Source organism: Pongo pygmaeus, chromosome 4 (genome assembly GCF_028885625.2).
Source record: "Pongo pygmaeus isolate AG05252 chromosome 4, NHGRI_mPonPyg2-v2.0_pri, whole genome shotgun sequence".
NCBI lineage: Eukaryota > Metazoa > Chordata > Mammalia > Primates > Hominidae > Pongo > Pongo pygmaeus.
The window spans coordinates 14,237,422-14,256,120 of record NC_072377.2 but is presented as its reverse complement, the minus strand read 5'-3'; the positions used below and the strand labels follow the sequence as shown (position 1 = coordinate 14,256,120).

Below are 18,699 nucleotides of genomic sequence, written 5' to 3'. Positions count from 1 at the left end.
TAAAAGAGGCATTGTAAATCAACATTCATTGAGCTTAAATGTTTTTTAACCCCTCCATGTCATTCTCAATTTATTTTAGATGAGAATATTAATCTATGAGCCAATTTGAAGTTGACAAAGTATCAAGGTCCACGTATTTTAATATCACCATTTGAGTTGACTTCTGTTAATATGGAGAATCACGTTTATTGATTTGCATATATTGAACCAATCTTGCATCCAGGGGATAAATTTCACTTAATCATGATGAATGATGTTTTAATGCACTGTTGAATATAATTTGCTAGGATTTTGTTGAGAATTTTTGCATTTATGTCTACCAGTGATATTGGCCTGTAGTGTTTTTAAAATTGTAGTGTCTGTGGCTAGCTTTGGTATCGGGGTAATGCTGGCCTTGTAAAATGAGTTTGGAAGTATTCCCTTCTCTTTAATTTTTTGAAGTGCTAGAGAAATATTGGTATTAGTTCTTTAAATGTTTGGTAGAATTTAGCTGTGCAACCGTCTGGGGGTAGGCTTTTTTTGATGTAGACTTTAAATTACTGATTTGATCTTTTTTTCTTACTATTGGTCTGTTCAGATTTTCAATTTCTTCTTGATTCCATCTTGGTAGGTTAAATATATGTTTCTAGGAATTTATTTATTTCTTCTAGGTTGGCACAAAATTGTTCTTAGCATTCTCATGATAATTTGTATTTTTGGGTTATCAGTAGTAATATCTCCATTCATTTGTGATTTTATTTACTTGAGTCCTCTTTTTTACTTAGTCTAGCTAAGGATTTGTCAATTTTGTGTAGCTTTTCAGAAAACCAACTTTTTGTTTCATTGATCTTTTCTATTGTTTTTCTAGTCTCTATTTCATTTGTTTATGCTCTGATCTTTATTTCCTCCCTTCTGCTAACTTTGGGCTTGTCTGTTCTCCTTTCTCTAGTTCTTTGAGTTGTAATTTTAGGTTATGTATTTGAGATCTCTCTCCTTTTTTGACTTAGCTGTCTATTTTGCTATACTGTTTCCTCTTAGAACTGCTTTTGCTGCATCCGATAAGTTTTGATATGTCATGTTTCCATTCTCATTTGTCTCAGGACATTTTAAAATTTCTCGTCTAATTACTTCTTTGATCTGATATGAGAAGTTTTTTTCAGAAGCATATTGTTTTATTTTCACATATTTAAAACATTTGCATGATTTTTCCTGTTTGATTTGTTTCCTGATTGATTTCTAGTTTCATACGATTGGTTTGGAAAATTTGTTATAATTTGTTATAAGATCAAATTTGTTATAATTTGATCTTAAGTTTGTTAAGACTCGTTTTGTGTCTAACATATGATCTATCATAGAGAGAATGTTCTGTGTGCACTCGAGAAGAATGTATATTCTGTTTCTGTTAGATGGAATATTCTGTCTGTTAGGTATATTTGGTCTAAAGTGTAGTTCAAGTCTAATATTTCTTTATTGAGTTTCTGTTTAGATGATCTGTTCAGTGATGAAAATAGGGTATTAAAATCCCCTACTATTATTGTGTTCTAATCTGTGTCTCTCTTCAGATCTCTTAATATTTACTTTATATAGTTATATGCTCCAATGTTGGGTGTATATGTATTTACAATTATCATTTTGAAGAATTTATTCCCTTTTTATTATATGATGATTTTTGTCTCTTTTTACACTTTTTGATGTGAAGTCTATTTTGTTTTTTCATTTATATGAACTTTATTTTTTCATCCCTTCACTTTCAATCTGTGAGTGAACTTTAAGGTGGAATGAGTCTCTTGTAAGCAGCATGTAGTTGGGTCTTTTTGTGGTCTTTTAGTCCATTTGGCCACTCTATGCCTTTTGATTGGAGTGTTTAATACATTCACATTCAAAGTAATTGTTGATAGGTACAGACTTACTTTTGCCTTTTTGTTAATTGTTTTCTGGTTGTTTTGTAGACCCTTTGTTTATTTCTTCCTTTGTGGTTTGATAGCTTTCTCTAGTGATATATTTTGGATCTTTTCTTTTTTTTTTCTTTTGTGTATCTCTTATAGCCTTTTGCTTTATGTTTACCCTGAGGCTTACATAAAACATCTTATACTTATTATAGGCTATTTTAAGTTGGTAACAACTTAATTTTGATTGCAAATACAAATTCTATACTTTTACTCCCCACCTCATACATTTTAAGTTTTTGATGTCACACTTTACATCTTTTTGTAATTTGTATCTCTTAATAAATTTGTGTAGCTCTAGTTGTTTTTAGTAGTTTTGCCTCTTACTTTTTTACTGGAAATATTAATGATTTACCCACCACCATTACAGTATTAGAGTGTTTTGGATTTGCCAATATACTTACTTTTATGAGTGAGTATTATATTTTCATATGTTTTCATGTTACTAGTAAGTGTCTTCTTCCTTCAGCTTAATCTCCATTTAGCATTTCTTGTAAGGTGGGTCTTGTGGTGATAAACTCTCTCAGCTTTTGTTTGTATGAGAAAGTTTGTACCATCCCTTTGTTTTTGAAAGATAGAATTGCTGGATGTAGTATTCTTAGCAGTTATTTTCTTTCAGTATTTTGAATATATCACTTCACTCCCTTCTAACCTGCAAGGCTTCTGCTAAGAAATCTACTGATAGTCTTATGAGTGTTCTCTTACATACAATGAAACACTTTTCCCTTGCTACTTTTAACACTCTTTATCTTTAGCTATTGACAATTTGATTATAATGTGTCTTGGTGTGAATGTTTTTGAATTAATCTTATTTAATGTCCTTTGGGCTTCCTGGAGCTGGCTTTCTATTTCCTCCCCCAGGCTTGGAAGTTTTTGCCATTATTTCTCTGAGTATGTTTCCTCTGTCTTTCTTTTCTCTTTCTGGCAAGCCAATAATGCATAAGTTGTTCCTTTTGATGGTGTCCCATAAGTCTGTTAAGATATCTTCATTCTTTTTCATTCTTTTTATTTTTTGCTTCTCAGATTGGATGATTTTCAGTGACCTCTCTTTGAATTCACTGTTTTTTTTCTACTTCTGCTTGATCTAGTCTTCTGTGGAAACTATTAAATTTTTGTGTTCAGTTACAGCATTCTTCAGTTTTATGTTTGCTGTTTGGTGCTTTTTTATACTTTCTGTCTTTGTTGAAGTTCTCAGTTTGTTTTTGCATTTCTCTCTTGATATTGGTGAGGATCTTTATGAATATTACAGATGGTCCCTGACTTAGAATGGTTTGGTTTCACATTTTTTTTGACTTTATAATGGGGTTATCAGGAAGTAACTTTATAGTAAGTCAAAGAGCATCTGTACTAAGAATAGTTTGACTTACAGATTTTTAACTTTACCATAGGCTTACTAGGGTATTAAGTGCATTATTGACTTAGGATATTTTTGACTTATGATGGATTTATTGGGATGTAACTTCATCATAGTTCAAGGAGCATCTGTATTTTGAATTCCCTGTCAGATAAATCACATATGTCCACTTCACTCAGAAAAGATTCTGGAGATTTATTTGGTTATTTTATTTGAACTGTATTTCCCTGTTTTTGTTCATTTTCTTTGACCCTCTGTGTTGGTTTCTGTGTATTACAAAAGACAGCTACCTCTTTCAGTCTTGTCGGACTGACCTCATGTGGGAGGATCTCACTATTTTGACTGGCCAGAGATTTCAAGATGCCTCTCTAATCTTAGTGTTTGTCCAGACTGCTGTCTCTATTTTTTGTCCCCCCTATCCTGGAGGTTCACATATGATATGTCCTGTCAGTACCCCTAAGACTGGTAAGGTAGAAGCTAGATTCTCTAGATGTAGCTGGAAATGTTGGAGTGTTAAATGCATGCTCTAATTTTTTCTGTCTTCACAGTGAAGCTGAACATAGGCATTTATCTTCAATTCTCTGCATTAAGCCAGAGACAGGGTCTGTGGCAAATGCCTGCAATCATGTTCAGGCTGCATCCTCTGATTCTGGGGAGATAACTGATGGAAGTTGGCCTATTGTACATCCACCTCTTTGTTTTCCATGGTCTCTGGCTACTCAAAAGTGCAAAGACACACTGACTCCCAGAGCTAGCTAGATCATTAAAGAGACAGTCCTTTGGGTAGGAGCTATAGAAGTTATGGCACTTGGTGCATGTCGTAACTCCTTCCAGGAAGAATGGGTAGGCCTAGGCTTATCACTAGGTGAGCCAGAGGGAAGACTCATGAAGTGCTGAGCTCTGGCTCCAGCTGCTGGAGGGCTCCTGTTTGTTTGCCTCATTAGCTCTCTGATGTACAGTTTTTAGAAGCCAGGCCATCAGGTAGCCACTGGGCTGGGGTGGGGGTGGGGGGGGGCGGTGCCAGAAGCCCCTTCCCAGAAAGGAAATGGAAGCTGCACATTCTTGATCCTTTTCTGCATTGTTCTGAGGGGGTGTAGCCCCTGGTAGTGTTTTCATGTCCATTTAAACTTCCTTTCTGTTTTGTGATCTAGGGAAATTCACATATGCCTAATGCCCTTTCTTCACGTAGCTAAGAGGTTTAGGATTGAGTCCTTTGGGAGGTGGCTGCAGAAGTTGGGGCACTCAGTGCATAGCATTAACCCCTTCTGGACAGAAGCAGAAGACTGTGTTTTTTAAGCCCCTTCTCTGCACTACTCCTGGGGGATAAAGCCTGTTGAAGTGCTTGTGTGCTCATATTAAATGGCTGCTTCTTCCTGTGGTCTAGAGAGACACACAAATGCCAGTCCCGTCTGCTCCCAGAGATAGGAGTTTTAGAATGTAGTCCCTTGGGTGGAAGCTGTAAATGTTGGGGCACTTGATGTGAGGGAGAAACAAGGGGCCATGGTTTTAAAGCCCCATCTCTGCACAACTTCCACAGAATGAAGCCTCTGTAAGTGCTTCATGCCTGTGTAAAGCCCTCACTTTTTTCTTGTGGTCTAGAGAGACTCTTGTGTGTCTAATCCACTCCACTCTCAGAATTGGTGAATTAAGAGCCAAACCATGGGGAACCTTAAGAGTTATGGTGATACATGTGAGATCCAAAGCCTCATTTCCACAGAGAGAAACTGTATGTTGCAGATTCCTTTCCCAATTCTCTGGTTCAGTGCCCAGGCCAGGATACATGTCCAAGTGTGTCTCCACTTTTCCTGCCCTTTGATGTGGATATGTTTTTGTTTATAACATAAGTAGGAGTCTCTCCACTGGTCTCTGACTTTCTCTCAGATGGAATTGATCTGAGAATAGATGTGTATTGGGTGTGTCCATGGGTGGAGGGAGAGCCAGGATATTCTTATTCAGCCATGTTGCTGACTTCATTCTTCTAATTTCCCAGATTTTTAACTTTTTTGGCCAACCTCTTATTTGCCCCCAACTAATATCATTGCCTCAGGCAGCTGTGAAGTTAAGCAATTGTTGCTGATAGTCTTTTGACAAATGCCATGGGGGTAGGACTTTTTTTCTCGGAGAGTTCTGAGTCAGGTCAAGTAAAAATAAACTATTTGAACAGGGCTTTTCCAGGGAGCTCCCAGACAGCTCAAAGAGTGAGAATTCTATAGAGCTCCCTAAGGAGCTCCAAGCCCAGGCTGGCCCTTCCACGGACTGCTAGGCTACTGATGGTTTTTTTTTCCTCCAGTTATAATGGTTGTAAGGCTGCTGTTTTTCAAGGCTACCCTATAGCCAGAGAGCGGCAGTGGGACTAGAGCAAGTCAAAACACCACAAAACTTGCTGTTGTTACCAAGATTTAGCATTGTTCTTGAATAAACACTTTTTGGATTATTGCAAGCTTTGATTAATTTACAGAGTCCTGAAAAGTTGACGTTGACAACTCTTTCCGTTATTTTCATTGCTTTTATAAAGGAGAAGATTTTCAGAAGTCCTTGCTTTACTATTACAGAAATATCCTCATCTTCTAAAAGTACATTCTTGTGCTAGTAGTGTAAAGTTTTCTCTTCTTTTTTTCTTTTTAGATACCTTGGAGATAGCATCCGTAAATTTACCTATTCCCGTGCAAACCAAGAACTATTATAAGAATGTTTCTGAAAACAAAGAGATTGTAAAATTAGTTTCTGTGCTTAGCACAATTATCAACTCCACCAAAAAGGTATGTCAAGAGGGTCAGGCAGCCAGACCTTTTGCTTTGCAACATGCACTTGTGTGAAGGTGAACATCACAAAGTTGTCGTATATGTAGCCTGGGTCTCACACACTGTGCTTTCAGGGAGCATCTTGTGTGTGCTCAGCAAATGTTTGTCTAACTGAAGATCTTTCATTCTAGATTGCAAGGTGAAAGAAAATTATTCCTACTCTCATATTGTGTTTTGTTTAATGCTTTTAATGTCTTCTTTTAATACAAATGAATCTAACTTAAAAAAATCTAATATGTTCCAAACTACAAGCCAGACTGTTGCTATAATTCACCTTCAAAGAACCAGTGATACTAACATATTTGAAATAGAATAAGGTTTGTAGTCATTCTTTCATATTTGAGTAGTCAGGCAAATATTATAAAATATCAGATAAAAATTTATTTATATTGCCACATAGAAATTAAATGAAACTGAGATTAAAGAAGATATTAGTACTATCAATACAAACTTGAACTGGAAATGAATGTACATTCAAGGCAATTTTTTCTTTCAACATAATCTCCTCTCAACTTCCCTTTTTTGTTCATGCAAATCTATTTTACAGACAAAAAGATTTAAAACCCTGAAATCACCTTTTATTTTTTTAAAAAAACTCTTGTAATTCACATGGCCAGTAAGACTTGTTGACTTGTTAATAATGTTTCCCAGTGTTTAAGTAATAGTTGTTGCTCAGTAAGTGCATTTTTTCTATTACTCAGTTTTGATACAATGAGTTACATTCGTTTGAAAGCACTCTGAAAAGCTACCACTGCTGTAACAATGTGAGGAAATATTATTGAGTTTAGTTTTAATGTGTTCCCAAGGGAACTGGAAATCTTTTGCATTTATACACTTTTAATTTTCCTTTCTTAATATATTGAAGATCCTGTATTTAATTTTCTCCTAGGGACAGTATTCAAGTAACTCAATAAATATTTATCTAGTACTTAGATTATTAAGCTCTATACTGAATGATAAGCCAAGTATTCCATGATAACAATAAACATTCAGAAATATTTTCAAGTGCCTCAGTATTCCTAGAAAATAACATAAAATAAATCAGCAATAAGATCCACTAGTTTCTCTAGTATGATCAACCACTATTATGAAAATCTAAGAGTAAGAAATCATAGTTAAAATTAACATATAGTGCTGCAACAAAATACTTATCTCTGTGTCCTTTTTAAATTTTTTTGAAAGAGTTTCACTCTTGTTGCCTAGACTGGAGTGCAATGGTGCAATCTTGGCTCACTGCAACCTCCGCATCCCAGGTTCAAGCGGTTCTCCTGTCTCAGCCTTCTGAGTAGCTGGGATTAGAGGCATGCGTCACCACACTCGGTTAATTTTGTATTTTTGGTAGAGACAGGGTTTTACCATGTTGGTCAAGCTGGTCTCGAATTCCTGACCTCAGGTGATCTGCCTGCGTTGGCCTCCCAAAGTGCTGGGATTACAGTCGTGAGCCACCGTGCCCAGCCTCTGTGTCACTTTTATTGCATTTGCTTTTACATTATATGAAGGAAATTCTCAGATATTAGTTTTCCTTAAAATAGTAGAAAAGGTTGGCATTTATAACAACTTGAAGAACTTATTCCAGATTTATAGGATAGCCAAATTGTTTCTGGGAGAATATATGTACACTTAGTCATAGTATTAGATATAGCCAGTCCTCCACAGCCATAGATCTTTCTGAATGATTCTGCCTCAACCACAGAAAATCCTATGATCCCTGCCCCTTTCCTGTTGCTATAGCTGATTGGATTAGAACGTTAACCCAACCTGCCTTTAGCACGCCCATAAGTTGGTCATCAACTTTTAACACAACCTGGCTTAAAAAGATGAGCTGAGGCTGGATGTGGTGGCCCATGTCTGTAATCTCAGCACTTTGAGAGGCCAAGGTGGGGGATCACTTGAGGCTGGGAGTTTGAGACCAGCCTGGCCAACATGGTAAAACTCTGTTTTTACTAAAAATACAAAAATTAACTAGGCATGATGGCGGATGTCTGTAATCCCAGCTACTCATGAGGCTGAGGCATAAGATTTGCCTGAATCCAGAAAGCAGAGGTTGCAGTGAGCTGAGATGGTGCCACTGCACTCTAGCCTGGGTGACAGAGTGGGACTCTGTCTCGAAAAAAAAAATATAGAAATGTTGAGCTGGACCAAACAATCAAAATAACCTTGGTTACATAATCAGAACAACTCTACATATGTAGTTCATCTAATTTTCCTATTGAGGTCGTTTTCCTTTCGAGGTCTGGGTTACCTCCATGTGAAAAAGTTCCAATTTAATGAAGACAGACACTCTAATATAAAAGAATACCCTCCAACATATTTAGTTAGGGTATATTCTTAATATTATAAGCTTGGGTGGTGAGAGAGCTCTGGATTCTGGAACTTCTATCTATTTCTGGGAATCTTCAATAATCTGTAATTAATTCTTCAAACCATCATACATATGCGAATATGTCTACATGCTGTTGCAATGCATTCTTGGTCTGCATGTCAACACTTCAGCTCATGCAAACTAATCATTTGTGGTTGGGATAGGCAGTAATAGGTTTAGCTTTCTGCATTTTAATGGGTGGGAAGTATCAACATCCATTAAACCTGAGGCTTGGAGGGACATTTTAGCTGTATGTGGGGAGTTGGAGTGGAACTGCCTCTTGGTTTGGTGCAGATTGGTGCAATTTACTTAAAATAATCAGACCATTTAGAATCCTGTAATGCTCAATTATTTCAAATAATTGCATTAGTTATTCTTTATCAGCTAAATTTGTTTTTCATGCAGATGTAACTCTGAAATCATAATGTAAGACAGTGGAAAAATTTGATTCACAAAGGAATTAGAAATGAAGAGACAAATTTTTTGGCTAGGCGCAGTGGCTCATGTTTGTAATCTCAGCACTTTAGGAGGCCGAGATGAGAGGATCACTTGAAGCCAGGAGTTTGAGACCAGCTTGGGTAACACAGTGAGATCTTGTCTCTACAAAAATAAATAAATAAATAAATAAATAAATAATAATTAAATAAAAAAAGACAAAATTTTAATTATTTGTAGATGATACAATTGTCTACCAATTAAATCCAAGAGGCTAATCTGAAAAAGAAATTGTGGTCCAACAAGAGTTAAGTTAGTCATCAATGGAAAGATAATTATATGAGTTTTTCATAGAATACAATAAACATGTTCCTGAAAATGGTCCTGTTTTGAGAAGTTGCATATTTAATATTAAATAATAGGGATTATGAGAGAAACAAGATTGAGGCAGACACAAAATCTAGGCAATTTGTAACCAGAGTAGTAATAGAAACAACAATAATCATAGTCAAATATAAACAGTAACAATCATAGTGAAATATTCACACATTTAATAACACTATAGTAATTACAGAACTTTACCATAAAAGATGAAAGAAGCTTGGTAGAAGTGGGAAAAGGAACAGTTGGGATTGTGGAGGCATAGAAGCAAAGATAAACTCTACAAAAATCAGGCCAAACTCTGCAAAGAACATTCTTTCTTTGTTGTTCTTTTTTTTTTTTTTCTCGCTTATTTTTTTCTTCTCATTTTCTTTTTATTATTAATATTATACTTGTTCTTTCTGCTTTGATTGGTATTTATTTATTTATCTATTTTTATTTGTACAAATTTATGGGATACATGTGCAATTGTGTTACATGCATAGATTGCATAGTGGTCAAGTCCGGGATTTTAGGGTATCCATCACCCAAATAATGTACATTGTATCTATTAGCGAATTTCTCCTCACCCTCCCTTCTGAAGCTGATGAGAAATCTGACTCTTCTGAGTCTCTATTATCTATCATTCTGCTCTCTATGTCCATGCGAACACATTTTTTTTAGCACTAATTTATGAGTGAGAACAATATGCAAAGATATTCTTAAGACAGGCGGTAGCCTGTCCAAAAGGAAGAAGTGATGGAAGGGGAGTGGCACACAGGGCTGTACTCCTGTGTGGATTGCTGCTTTAGCTGGTACAAAGCAGTAGCATTTGTTTTGCTGGGAAAAGTAGCATTTGAAAACATGACCTCTGCATTCTATCAGCACTATCCCCTATTTACAATTGCCAGAGAGTCATTTCATCTTTACAGATGCATACTTGGTTAGCAAACTAGACTGTTCATTTACAAATAAATTTTTAAAAGTGTATATGCCATTCATAGCCAGTTATAATAATAGTGGAAAAGATCTTGTTTACAATGACAACAACGTTGAAAAATACCTAGAAACATGTGTAATAAGAAGTATCTGGGGTCTCTATGAAGAATTACACTAAAACTTACCAAGGAATTTTTGAAAAAGATGACAAGATATGGAAACATGCACTATGTTCCTGGTTGGTAAGATGTAGTATTGTTCAGATGTCAATTCTAGTTATATGAATTATACATTTTATGTGATTCCAGGCAATCTCTCATTGGAGTGATGCTCGCTATGTTCTGTTTGTCCTTCATGCCCCTAAGATCTAATCTCCACTCCCTCCACCTATCTGACCTTAGGCAACATGTCAGTAGATTCCCATTGAGGCTTCCAGTGGGTTCAGCCAATGAAGAATCTTGGAGGAGATCTGAGGGGAGGCAGAAAAGAGGAGAATGACCTCAGAGTATGTTTTTCATAGCACCTTCCCTGTAGCGTGACCTTGAGCTGTGGTTTTTGGTCTAAGGCCCATCTCCAACCAAGAGGGCCCTGTCCACAGGATCTTCAAGGGCTCTCTTCTAGTTTCTAGAAACTGCTCCTCTCGCATTTGGCTAGGGATGATAACAGTGAAACTGTTACTAGTCCTGGGCTACTGTCCACATTATTGTATATAGTCCCAGTTCTTTGGCATTTCCAGATAATCACAGAGTTCACTCAACATTTTAATAAATCCATAGGAACCACCAGCAGTTGGCAAATATTCATTTATATCATCGTGCCTTTCAGATTCTTCCTTCTTAACATAAATCTGTTGTTATTTGCATTCAGGAAGTTATTACATCCATGGATTGCTTCAAACGCTACAATCACATTTGGCAAAAGGAGAAAGAAGAAGCCATTAAGACATTTATTACGCAGAGCCCCTTGCTTTCTGAATTTGAGTCCCAGATTCTCTATTTCCAAAACCTAGAGCAGGAAATTAATGCTGAGCCTGAATATATCTGTGTGGGTTCCATTGCTCTGTACACAGGTTGGTTCATTTTCTTTCATATAGTTATGTAAATTAGCCAGTATTGTTCTGTCTCTTTACCTAGATTAGTATTCCAGAGAGTTCTACCTGTCTTAAAGATTGACTTTATGGACCTCAAGCTTTAAGACCAATTTGTAGATTTTAAAAAAATTTCCTTCTACATAATTATTGATTCTGGACTATTTTGAACACTTTGCTGCTAAACCTTGAAAAAAAGGCTAAGTCAGAGAAAGGAGATATCTGTTATATTTTGAATTAAAATTTACCCTTTATTTAACAAACAGCAATAACAAACATTTGAGGCTTATTCCAGAGGGTTCTGATATGTGCTTTTTTAAAAAAAGCATTTTGAAATGTGTATTGAGTTGTTGTAAAAACAGACTTTATAAAATGAATGAATATATAATGACTAGGAAAAGTTATGATTTTTTCCAGTTCAATTTTTTATGGGTTAGACGGCGATAAGCTGTAAAGTATTTACTACTGGAGAACAGCGACACTTTGACTTTTCATACTGATTCGAGTTTTTAAAACTGAACTGTAGACATTTGGGTTTTTATAGCTGACTTGAAGTTCGCCCTGACTGCTGAGACAAAGGCCTGGATGGTTGTCATTGGACGCCACTGTAACAAAAAATACCGGAGTGAGATGGAAAACATTTTTATGCTTATTGAAGAATTCAATAAGAAACTAAATCGTCCAATTAAGGACCTAGATGATATTCGGATTGCAATGGCAGCACTGAAAGAAATAAGGGAGGAGCAAATCTCCATTGACTTTCAAGTAGGACCTATTGAGGTAACTAATGATCATTTGTTTCTACATGTTGGACGCTATTAGCTGAAATATTGACTGGGTCTGGAGTGAAGTTACTAAATGGTTGCTAAACCAAGACAATAATTTCAATATTGTTGATGATACTGAACCCCTATAGCATGCCTTCCATGGGCCAGTTTTCGCCTTCACATGTCGCCTAAGGTCCTTCAAAGCAGAGCCTGAGATAAAGATTTCTGTGCAAATGATTTATTGATGAGTGCTCACTCAAGAAGGGGAGCAAGGGAATCAGGAAAGGAAGCCAATCAGCTATGGACTAACTTCAGCCTGATCCCATGGGTGCTCTACAACATCAATTGAGTTGGGCCCTCCTTCATGCAAAGGAGACTACCCTTTCTACTCCTAAGTCAGTAGGAAATGGGCTATAACTTCCCCATGAGAAGGCTCACCTTCAGCTGAGAAAAATCTTCCAGGGAAGGGACAGCTGCAGTCCTTATAACCAGCACTCTCAGTAGTCGGGGATGGGAATACCAGCTGGTAATCGGGACCTGGATGGGGCACTAACAGTGTCCATATATGCATTAACTCATTTCATCCTTACTATGGCTCCTACTCCTCGCATAAGGAAACTGAGGGTCAAAGAAATTATGTAATTTGATCAGTGTTGCACATCACTTTTATTTGTATAGCATATCATACTATCTTTTCCAGATGAAAATGTCTTTTTTTTGCAGTGAAGTCTGCTTTTATTTACTTATTAGTTATAATATTATCAACATACATAGTGTAATTTAAGCAATGGCAAAAAAGACAGTTGATTTCATTACAAGCAGACACCCTTGAATAGATTCACTTGAGTAAACGTCATCTCTTTCTAAGGAGTCTCCTTAGAAATCTCATGTTAAGCCACCAGCAAAATCAGTCTTAGCAACAGCCTTTTTTTAAAAAAAACAAACAAACTATTTTTTCCCTAATTAAAAAGTAGCATTGTAGAAAAATTAGAAAACACAAAACGATTGTATAAAACAAAACTTCAGAATTACCATAATCTTGTCAATCAAGTACATACCAAGATGTTGGTATATTTCTTTCCAGCTCCTTTTCATGTCTGTGTATGTGTGTGCAATTTTGAATTCCATTTTTTATTCATCTTGTAATACTTATATTATCATTAGAAATGAATAAGAGTGTGAATTATTAATATCATTAATAACTTTTCATAATCATAATTGTTGGTGCATGTCTTTAAATCTTATTTGCCACTTGTGATTGTTGACAAAGACCCAAGAGTGGAGACATTAAGGAAAAGCACTTCTCAGCCATGGAGGCACCGTGGGGTCAGGGGGTGGTGTTAACCTCCAGATGAAAATGTCTTATCAGAAGTGGGTCACTGTATTTGTTATTTTTAAATGAGACTAGTTTAATTGTAGCATTAAAAAAACTCCAGTTGTAAAATCATCATCTTTCATCACACTATAATTGGAATGTCTGGGCTTATACTCTGATGGTCGAGATCAGACTCTCTTCTCCCATTTTCTGCATCCCTGTTTGAATTTTGAAAATTTTCACATTACCGTGAGAATGGTACAGACTACTACACATTTTCACTTCTGCTGTGTTGGGCCAGGGGCATCACGTGGTCCAACCTGCTCTCCTTGGGTTGAAACATCAAGGCAAAGAGACATTTCTTTGTGCAGGATCAGGGGAGACCCTCAAGTATGAAGAGGAGGTACAGTAACCGACAATCCTATTTTCTCCCACCTAGGAATTAAGAACAAAAGTAGAATCAAATAGACAAGATCAAAACATCACCTTTATGCCTGATGGAAGTTATTTGGAAGACATAACTTAGTGTATTATTCCAGTTATTCCCCTCCCTTTCATACCCCCAAACACACACACACACATTATAAGCTAGTGAATACTAAATCCCAGGATTATTATACTTCCTCATCCATCAGAGGCAGTGTTGGAAAGCTGTAGGTTTTTGTATTACCCTGATCCAGTTTATGGCACTGAGGTGCTGACCACAGGCATGCCTCCATGGAGAGGGAGGGAAGAGAGAGAAAGGCACTGGGCTATCCTTGCTCAAATCAACAATTTTTTCCCCCAAATTAATAATCAGGCATTCATTCCACCTCTATGGGAAGGAGTAATGGTGGGAGAAGAGACTAGAGATATTTAGAGAAAATTCTTTCTTATGAAAACCAACCTTAGCCTCATTTTAATCTTTTAGCAAAGAAAGCCATCCAGGATTTTACATGCTGAAGGGAATGACTTGGCCCAGGCTCTGATTCAGGAATCCTCCCTTGTGTCTTACTGTTGGAACCTCTTATCAATCACGTGAAATAAGACAGAGTTAAAACCCTGATTGATTTTGTTATTCTAATATTAGAAGTTAAATTATTTTGTTTTTTATTTACTTGATAGAATTTTGTAGTGATCAAATACAATTTGGGGGCCTAAGTAAAAATATCTTTTATTTGTCTAATGGTTTATGGTTTTCAAAATGCATTTAAAATGACATTTTTCAATAGTCTCAAAGATCCTGTGAAGTAGCCAGAAGATTTTCCCATTTTATAGATGAGGAAACTAAAGCTGAACAGCTCAGTTGCTCAGTTAACCTCTTGCAGTTTGAAGTAGAATAACTAGAACTCTCAGGGTAGTTTCACTATTATTCTGGTATTTTCCATTCTTATCATTTAATAAATGGCTGTGTGTAGATTTATGCATCTGACTGGCCAAAATTAAGTTTTTCCTATTTTTTTTAGGAATCTTATGCCCTGCTTAACAGATATGGACTTCTGATAGCAAGGGAAGAGATAGACAAAGTTGATACACTGCACTATGCTTGGGAGAAGCTGCTGACACGTGCTGGCGAAGTCCAGAATGAATTAGTCTCACTGCAGCCCAGTTTCAAGAAAGAGCTTATTAGTGCTGTGGAGATATTCCTCCAAGATTGTCACCAGTTTTATCTGGACTATGATTTGGTATGTCTCTGGCTTTCTCTGTGTGCATTTTCAGGGATGAGTGAATACAGCATGCAAAATGTAGTTGTCTAAAAATTATGCGTAAATTTCTATGAAACTTCCTAGGAATTCCCAGGGAATGGGAATTTTATTTTCATGAGAGAAAAACATTTTTTCCACAATTCTTTCACCTTAGAGTTTCTATTAGTCTGTTTTCACACTGCGATAAAGAACTGCTCGAGACTGGGTAATTTAGAAAGGAGAGAGGGTTAATTGACTCACAGTTCAGCATGACTTGGGAGGCCTCAGGAAACTTACAATCATGGTGGAAGGCAGAGGGGAAGCAAGGCACCTTCTTCACAAGGCAACAGGCAGGAGAATGCGGAGTGAAGAGGGAAGAGCTCCTTATAAAACCATCGGATCTCATGAGAACTCACTACCGAGAGAACAGCATGGGGAAGACCGCTCCCATGATTCAGTTACCTCCACCTAGTCTCTCCCTTGAGACGTGGGGATTATGGAGATTATGGGGATTACAATTCAAGATGAGATTTGGGTGGGGACAGAAAGCCTAACCAAATCAGATTTCATACATAATAATTTCAACAGAAAATGATAAATTTAAAAGTGCTAACACTGTATAATTTGGTCTGTTACTGAAGTTGTTTGGTAGCATTCTAAATTTGTGTAGAAAAGTACTATTCACATGTAGTTATAATTGTCCTCCTTTCCACAGCATTCCTTGGTTACACAAATAACATAGAGCTCAGCAATTGCTGGGCACTGTCCTTGGTGCTGACTACACAGTAGTGGATAAGACAGATCGAGCCCTGCCCCCATGGAGTCCATATTTTAATTATCCGTGTAGGTTTAAGTACTGAATCTTCTAATGTAAATATGTTGTGTAATGAGACCCATTTCCAGGCAATTATAATGTGCTGGAGAAGGGAAATATATAGAGTTTAGGGTAAAATTTGTACCTATTAACTAGTAGCACAATAAACCACAAAATTAATAAAGTTAGAAGATTGGACCCGTGTACCAACTCCATGGATGAAGAAGCGCAGAAATCCACATATTTAAGATTTTCTAATGTTGGAAAATCTGATTCGAATGTTAAGATTATAGGCCACTTTACAAGTGGGTATTAGAATGATAAAAATCTATGAGTTATGTGATACTAGCATTTAGCTCTAAAGCAGACTTTATATGTGCTTCTTATAGAATAGGCATTGACTCCTCTTTGCCTGTGTTACCTAAGAAATGAATAATACATATTTTTAATCTTAAAAGTTTCTTGACTAAGGGAAGTTCTGGCATTAATTTGGCTTTTTTAGACTAGAAAAATATTTCTAAATAAATCACTTTGTGAGGCCCTTTTTTTCTAACAAATAAAAATGAAGTTTCCTATCATGCATGAAACCTAACTTTAATATTTAAATACTTTGAGTTCATGAAATTTATATGCAAACACTTCGTTCTATTTTTGTTTTTTTACTTTTGTTCAGAATGGTCCAATGGCTAGCGGCTTGAAGCCCCAGGAAGCCAGTGACAGGCTTATCATGTTTCAGGTAATCTTTTTAGTTTCTATGACTTTCTAAACAATGAAACTTTGTTGTGTTTTAAACACACATATATTTTCTTCTTTGTAAGATAGAGAGCCCTATTGTGGAATATGGTATGTACTTGCATTAAAAATATGATTTTGTAGGATTAAAATTAGAAGTAGTTTCTATGAATTAATTATGCCAACTTAGTATTCCTATTTACATGCGCCCAGAGATCATACATCCCTGGCTTGCTTGTTTGCCAGTCTTATATTTTTATTTGCATGTTGATCGTGTATAAATCATTTTGATGAGTTTTCACTTGTGTTTTTATTAGAATCAATTTGATAATATCTATCGGAAATACATCACATATACTGGAGGAGAGGAGCTTTTTGGCCTGCCAGCTACACAGTATCCTCAGCTTCTTGAAATAAAGAAGCAACTAAATCTTCTACAGAAAATATATACTCTGTACAACAGTGTCATAGAAACTGTAAATAGCTATTATGATATTCTTTGGTCAGAGGTGAATATTGAAAAAATTAACAATGAACTCTTAGAATTCCAGAACAGGTAAGAAATTAAATGTTTAGCATGCCCAGCAATTGAACTTCAAATGCTTTCCTCTTTGATAGGCAGCCAAGTTATCTTTTCACCCCAACTATTTCAAAAGCACATCTTGCTGCATTGTTGTTGTCCATTGACATCACTCTTGTCAAATGCTATTTATTAATTACTCCTGTGTGTACACAATGAGACAAGCACATTCTATCTATCAGGATGAGTCATGTTAGGGGCTTTTCTGCAGCTTGGTAGGAGCTGATTTTTATTTATATTACACTTATGAAACATTTGAAGTTAATGTTAGATTATCATCTGGAACAAAAGCAGGGGCCCATGATTTTTCTGTATTGTTGTAGCTCTTGAATTTAAAGAAAATGGAGAGCTGGCTGGGTGCAGTGGCTCATGCCTGTAATCCCAGCACTTTGGGAGGCTGAGGTGGGCAGATCACGAGGTCAGGAGATTGAGACTATCCTGGCCAACATGGTGAAACCCCATCTCTATTAAAAATACAAAAATTAGCTGGGCGTGGCGGCAAGTACCTGTAATCCCAGCTACTCGGGAGGCTGAGGCAGGAGAATCGCTTGAATTGAGGAGGTGGAGGTTGCAGTGAGCCGAGATTGCACCACTGCACAGCGCTATACTCCGTCTCAAAAAAAAAAAAATAAATAAAGGAGAGCTATTTGTTGTATATTTCACTTGACAGCCTGATACACTTTGCTATGCTTTGTGCTTAGTAAGTTCTCAGTACATGTTTGTAGAATTGAATTAGCTTGAACAGCACCTCTACGCTCTAAAATAATGCCTCTAACTAGGTAATAGTTGTGAAGGATTGGAAAAAATCTTTTCTAATGGGGATGACAATTTTCTGTAATATAAAAGTCATCTGTATATTATATTAACAGATAGCCTGCAAGTCATGGGATTTTAAAATAGGATAGGTATTCAAAGAGACTGTTTTTAATAGAAATACTAGCAGACCATCTTGGTCCAGTGATGTCTACCATCATATTTCAATGACCTTTCATGTTGGTGTCCCTTCACAGATGTCGGAAGCTTCCCCGGGCCTTGAAGGACTGGCAGGCTTTTTTGGACCTAAAGAAGATCATTGATGATTTCAGCGAGTGTTGCCCGCTGCTGGAATACATGGCCAGTAAAGCCATGATGGAGCGGCACTGGGAAAGGATAACCACCCTCACCGGGCACAGTCTGGATGTGCGGAATGAAAGCTTTAAGTTAAGAAATATCATGGAGGCACCTCTTCTGAAATACAAAGAGGAAATAGAGGTACAGTATGATGTGATGGAAGATTGCAAGGTCTCATGGGATTTATTTGATAACATTTCTATATTATGGAATATTGGATCAGTAAACTACACTCAGACAATTGAAACTCTTTTCCTGGCATTCAGCCACTAGTTCCTTCAACAAATGCTTATTTGACCTAAGATGGGACAGATTCTGCATCAGGATATAACAATGGCAGTCAGTCCTGCATTTACAGATTATTAAATAATTTTACAAATAAAGGCATAGTTATAAGCTGTGGCAAATACCATTGAATAAAATGTATGTTGTTCTATGAAAGCCTATGATAGAT

At 36.6% G+C, this 18,699-nt stretch overlaps 1 protein-coding gene across 1 annotated transcript in view; it reads left to right on the top strand.

The window, feature by feature from the left end:
• DNAH5 (dynein axonemal heavy chain 5) overlaps positions 1–18,699 on the top strand; it is a 328,461-nt gene that overhangs the window by 130,071 nt on the left and 179,691 nt on the right. Inside the window, exons 22-28 of the mRNA XM_063664667.1 lie at positions 5,905–6,038; positions 11,044–11,245; positions 11,808–12,043; positions 14,791–15,009; positions 16,497–16,559; positions 16,873–17,111; positions 18,146–18,386. Of these exons, the coding sequence (XP_063520737.1) occupies positions 5,905–6,038; positions 11,044–11,245; positions 11,808–12,043; positions 14,791–15,009; positions 16,497–16,559; positions 16,873–17,111; positions 18,146–18,386 (1,334 nt within the window). The remainder of the gene's footprint in view (positions 1–5,904; positions 6,039–11,043; positions 11,246–11,807; positions 12,044–14,790; positions 15,010–16,496; positions 16,560–16,872; positions 17,112–18,145; positions 18,387–18,699) is intronic.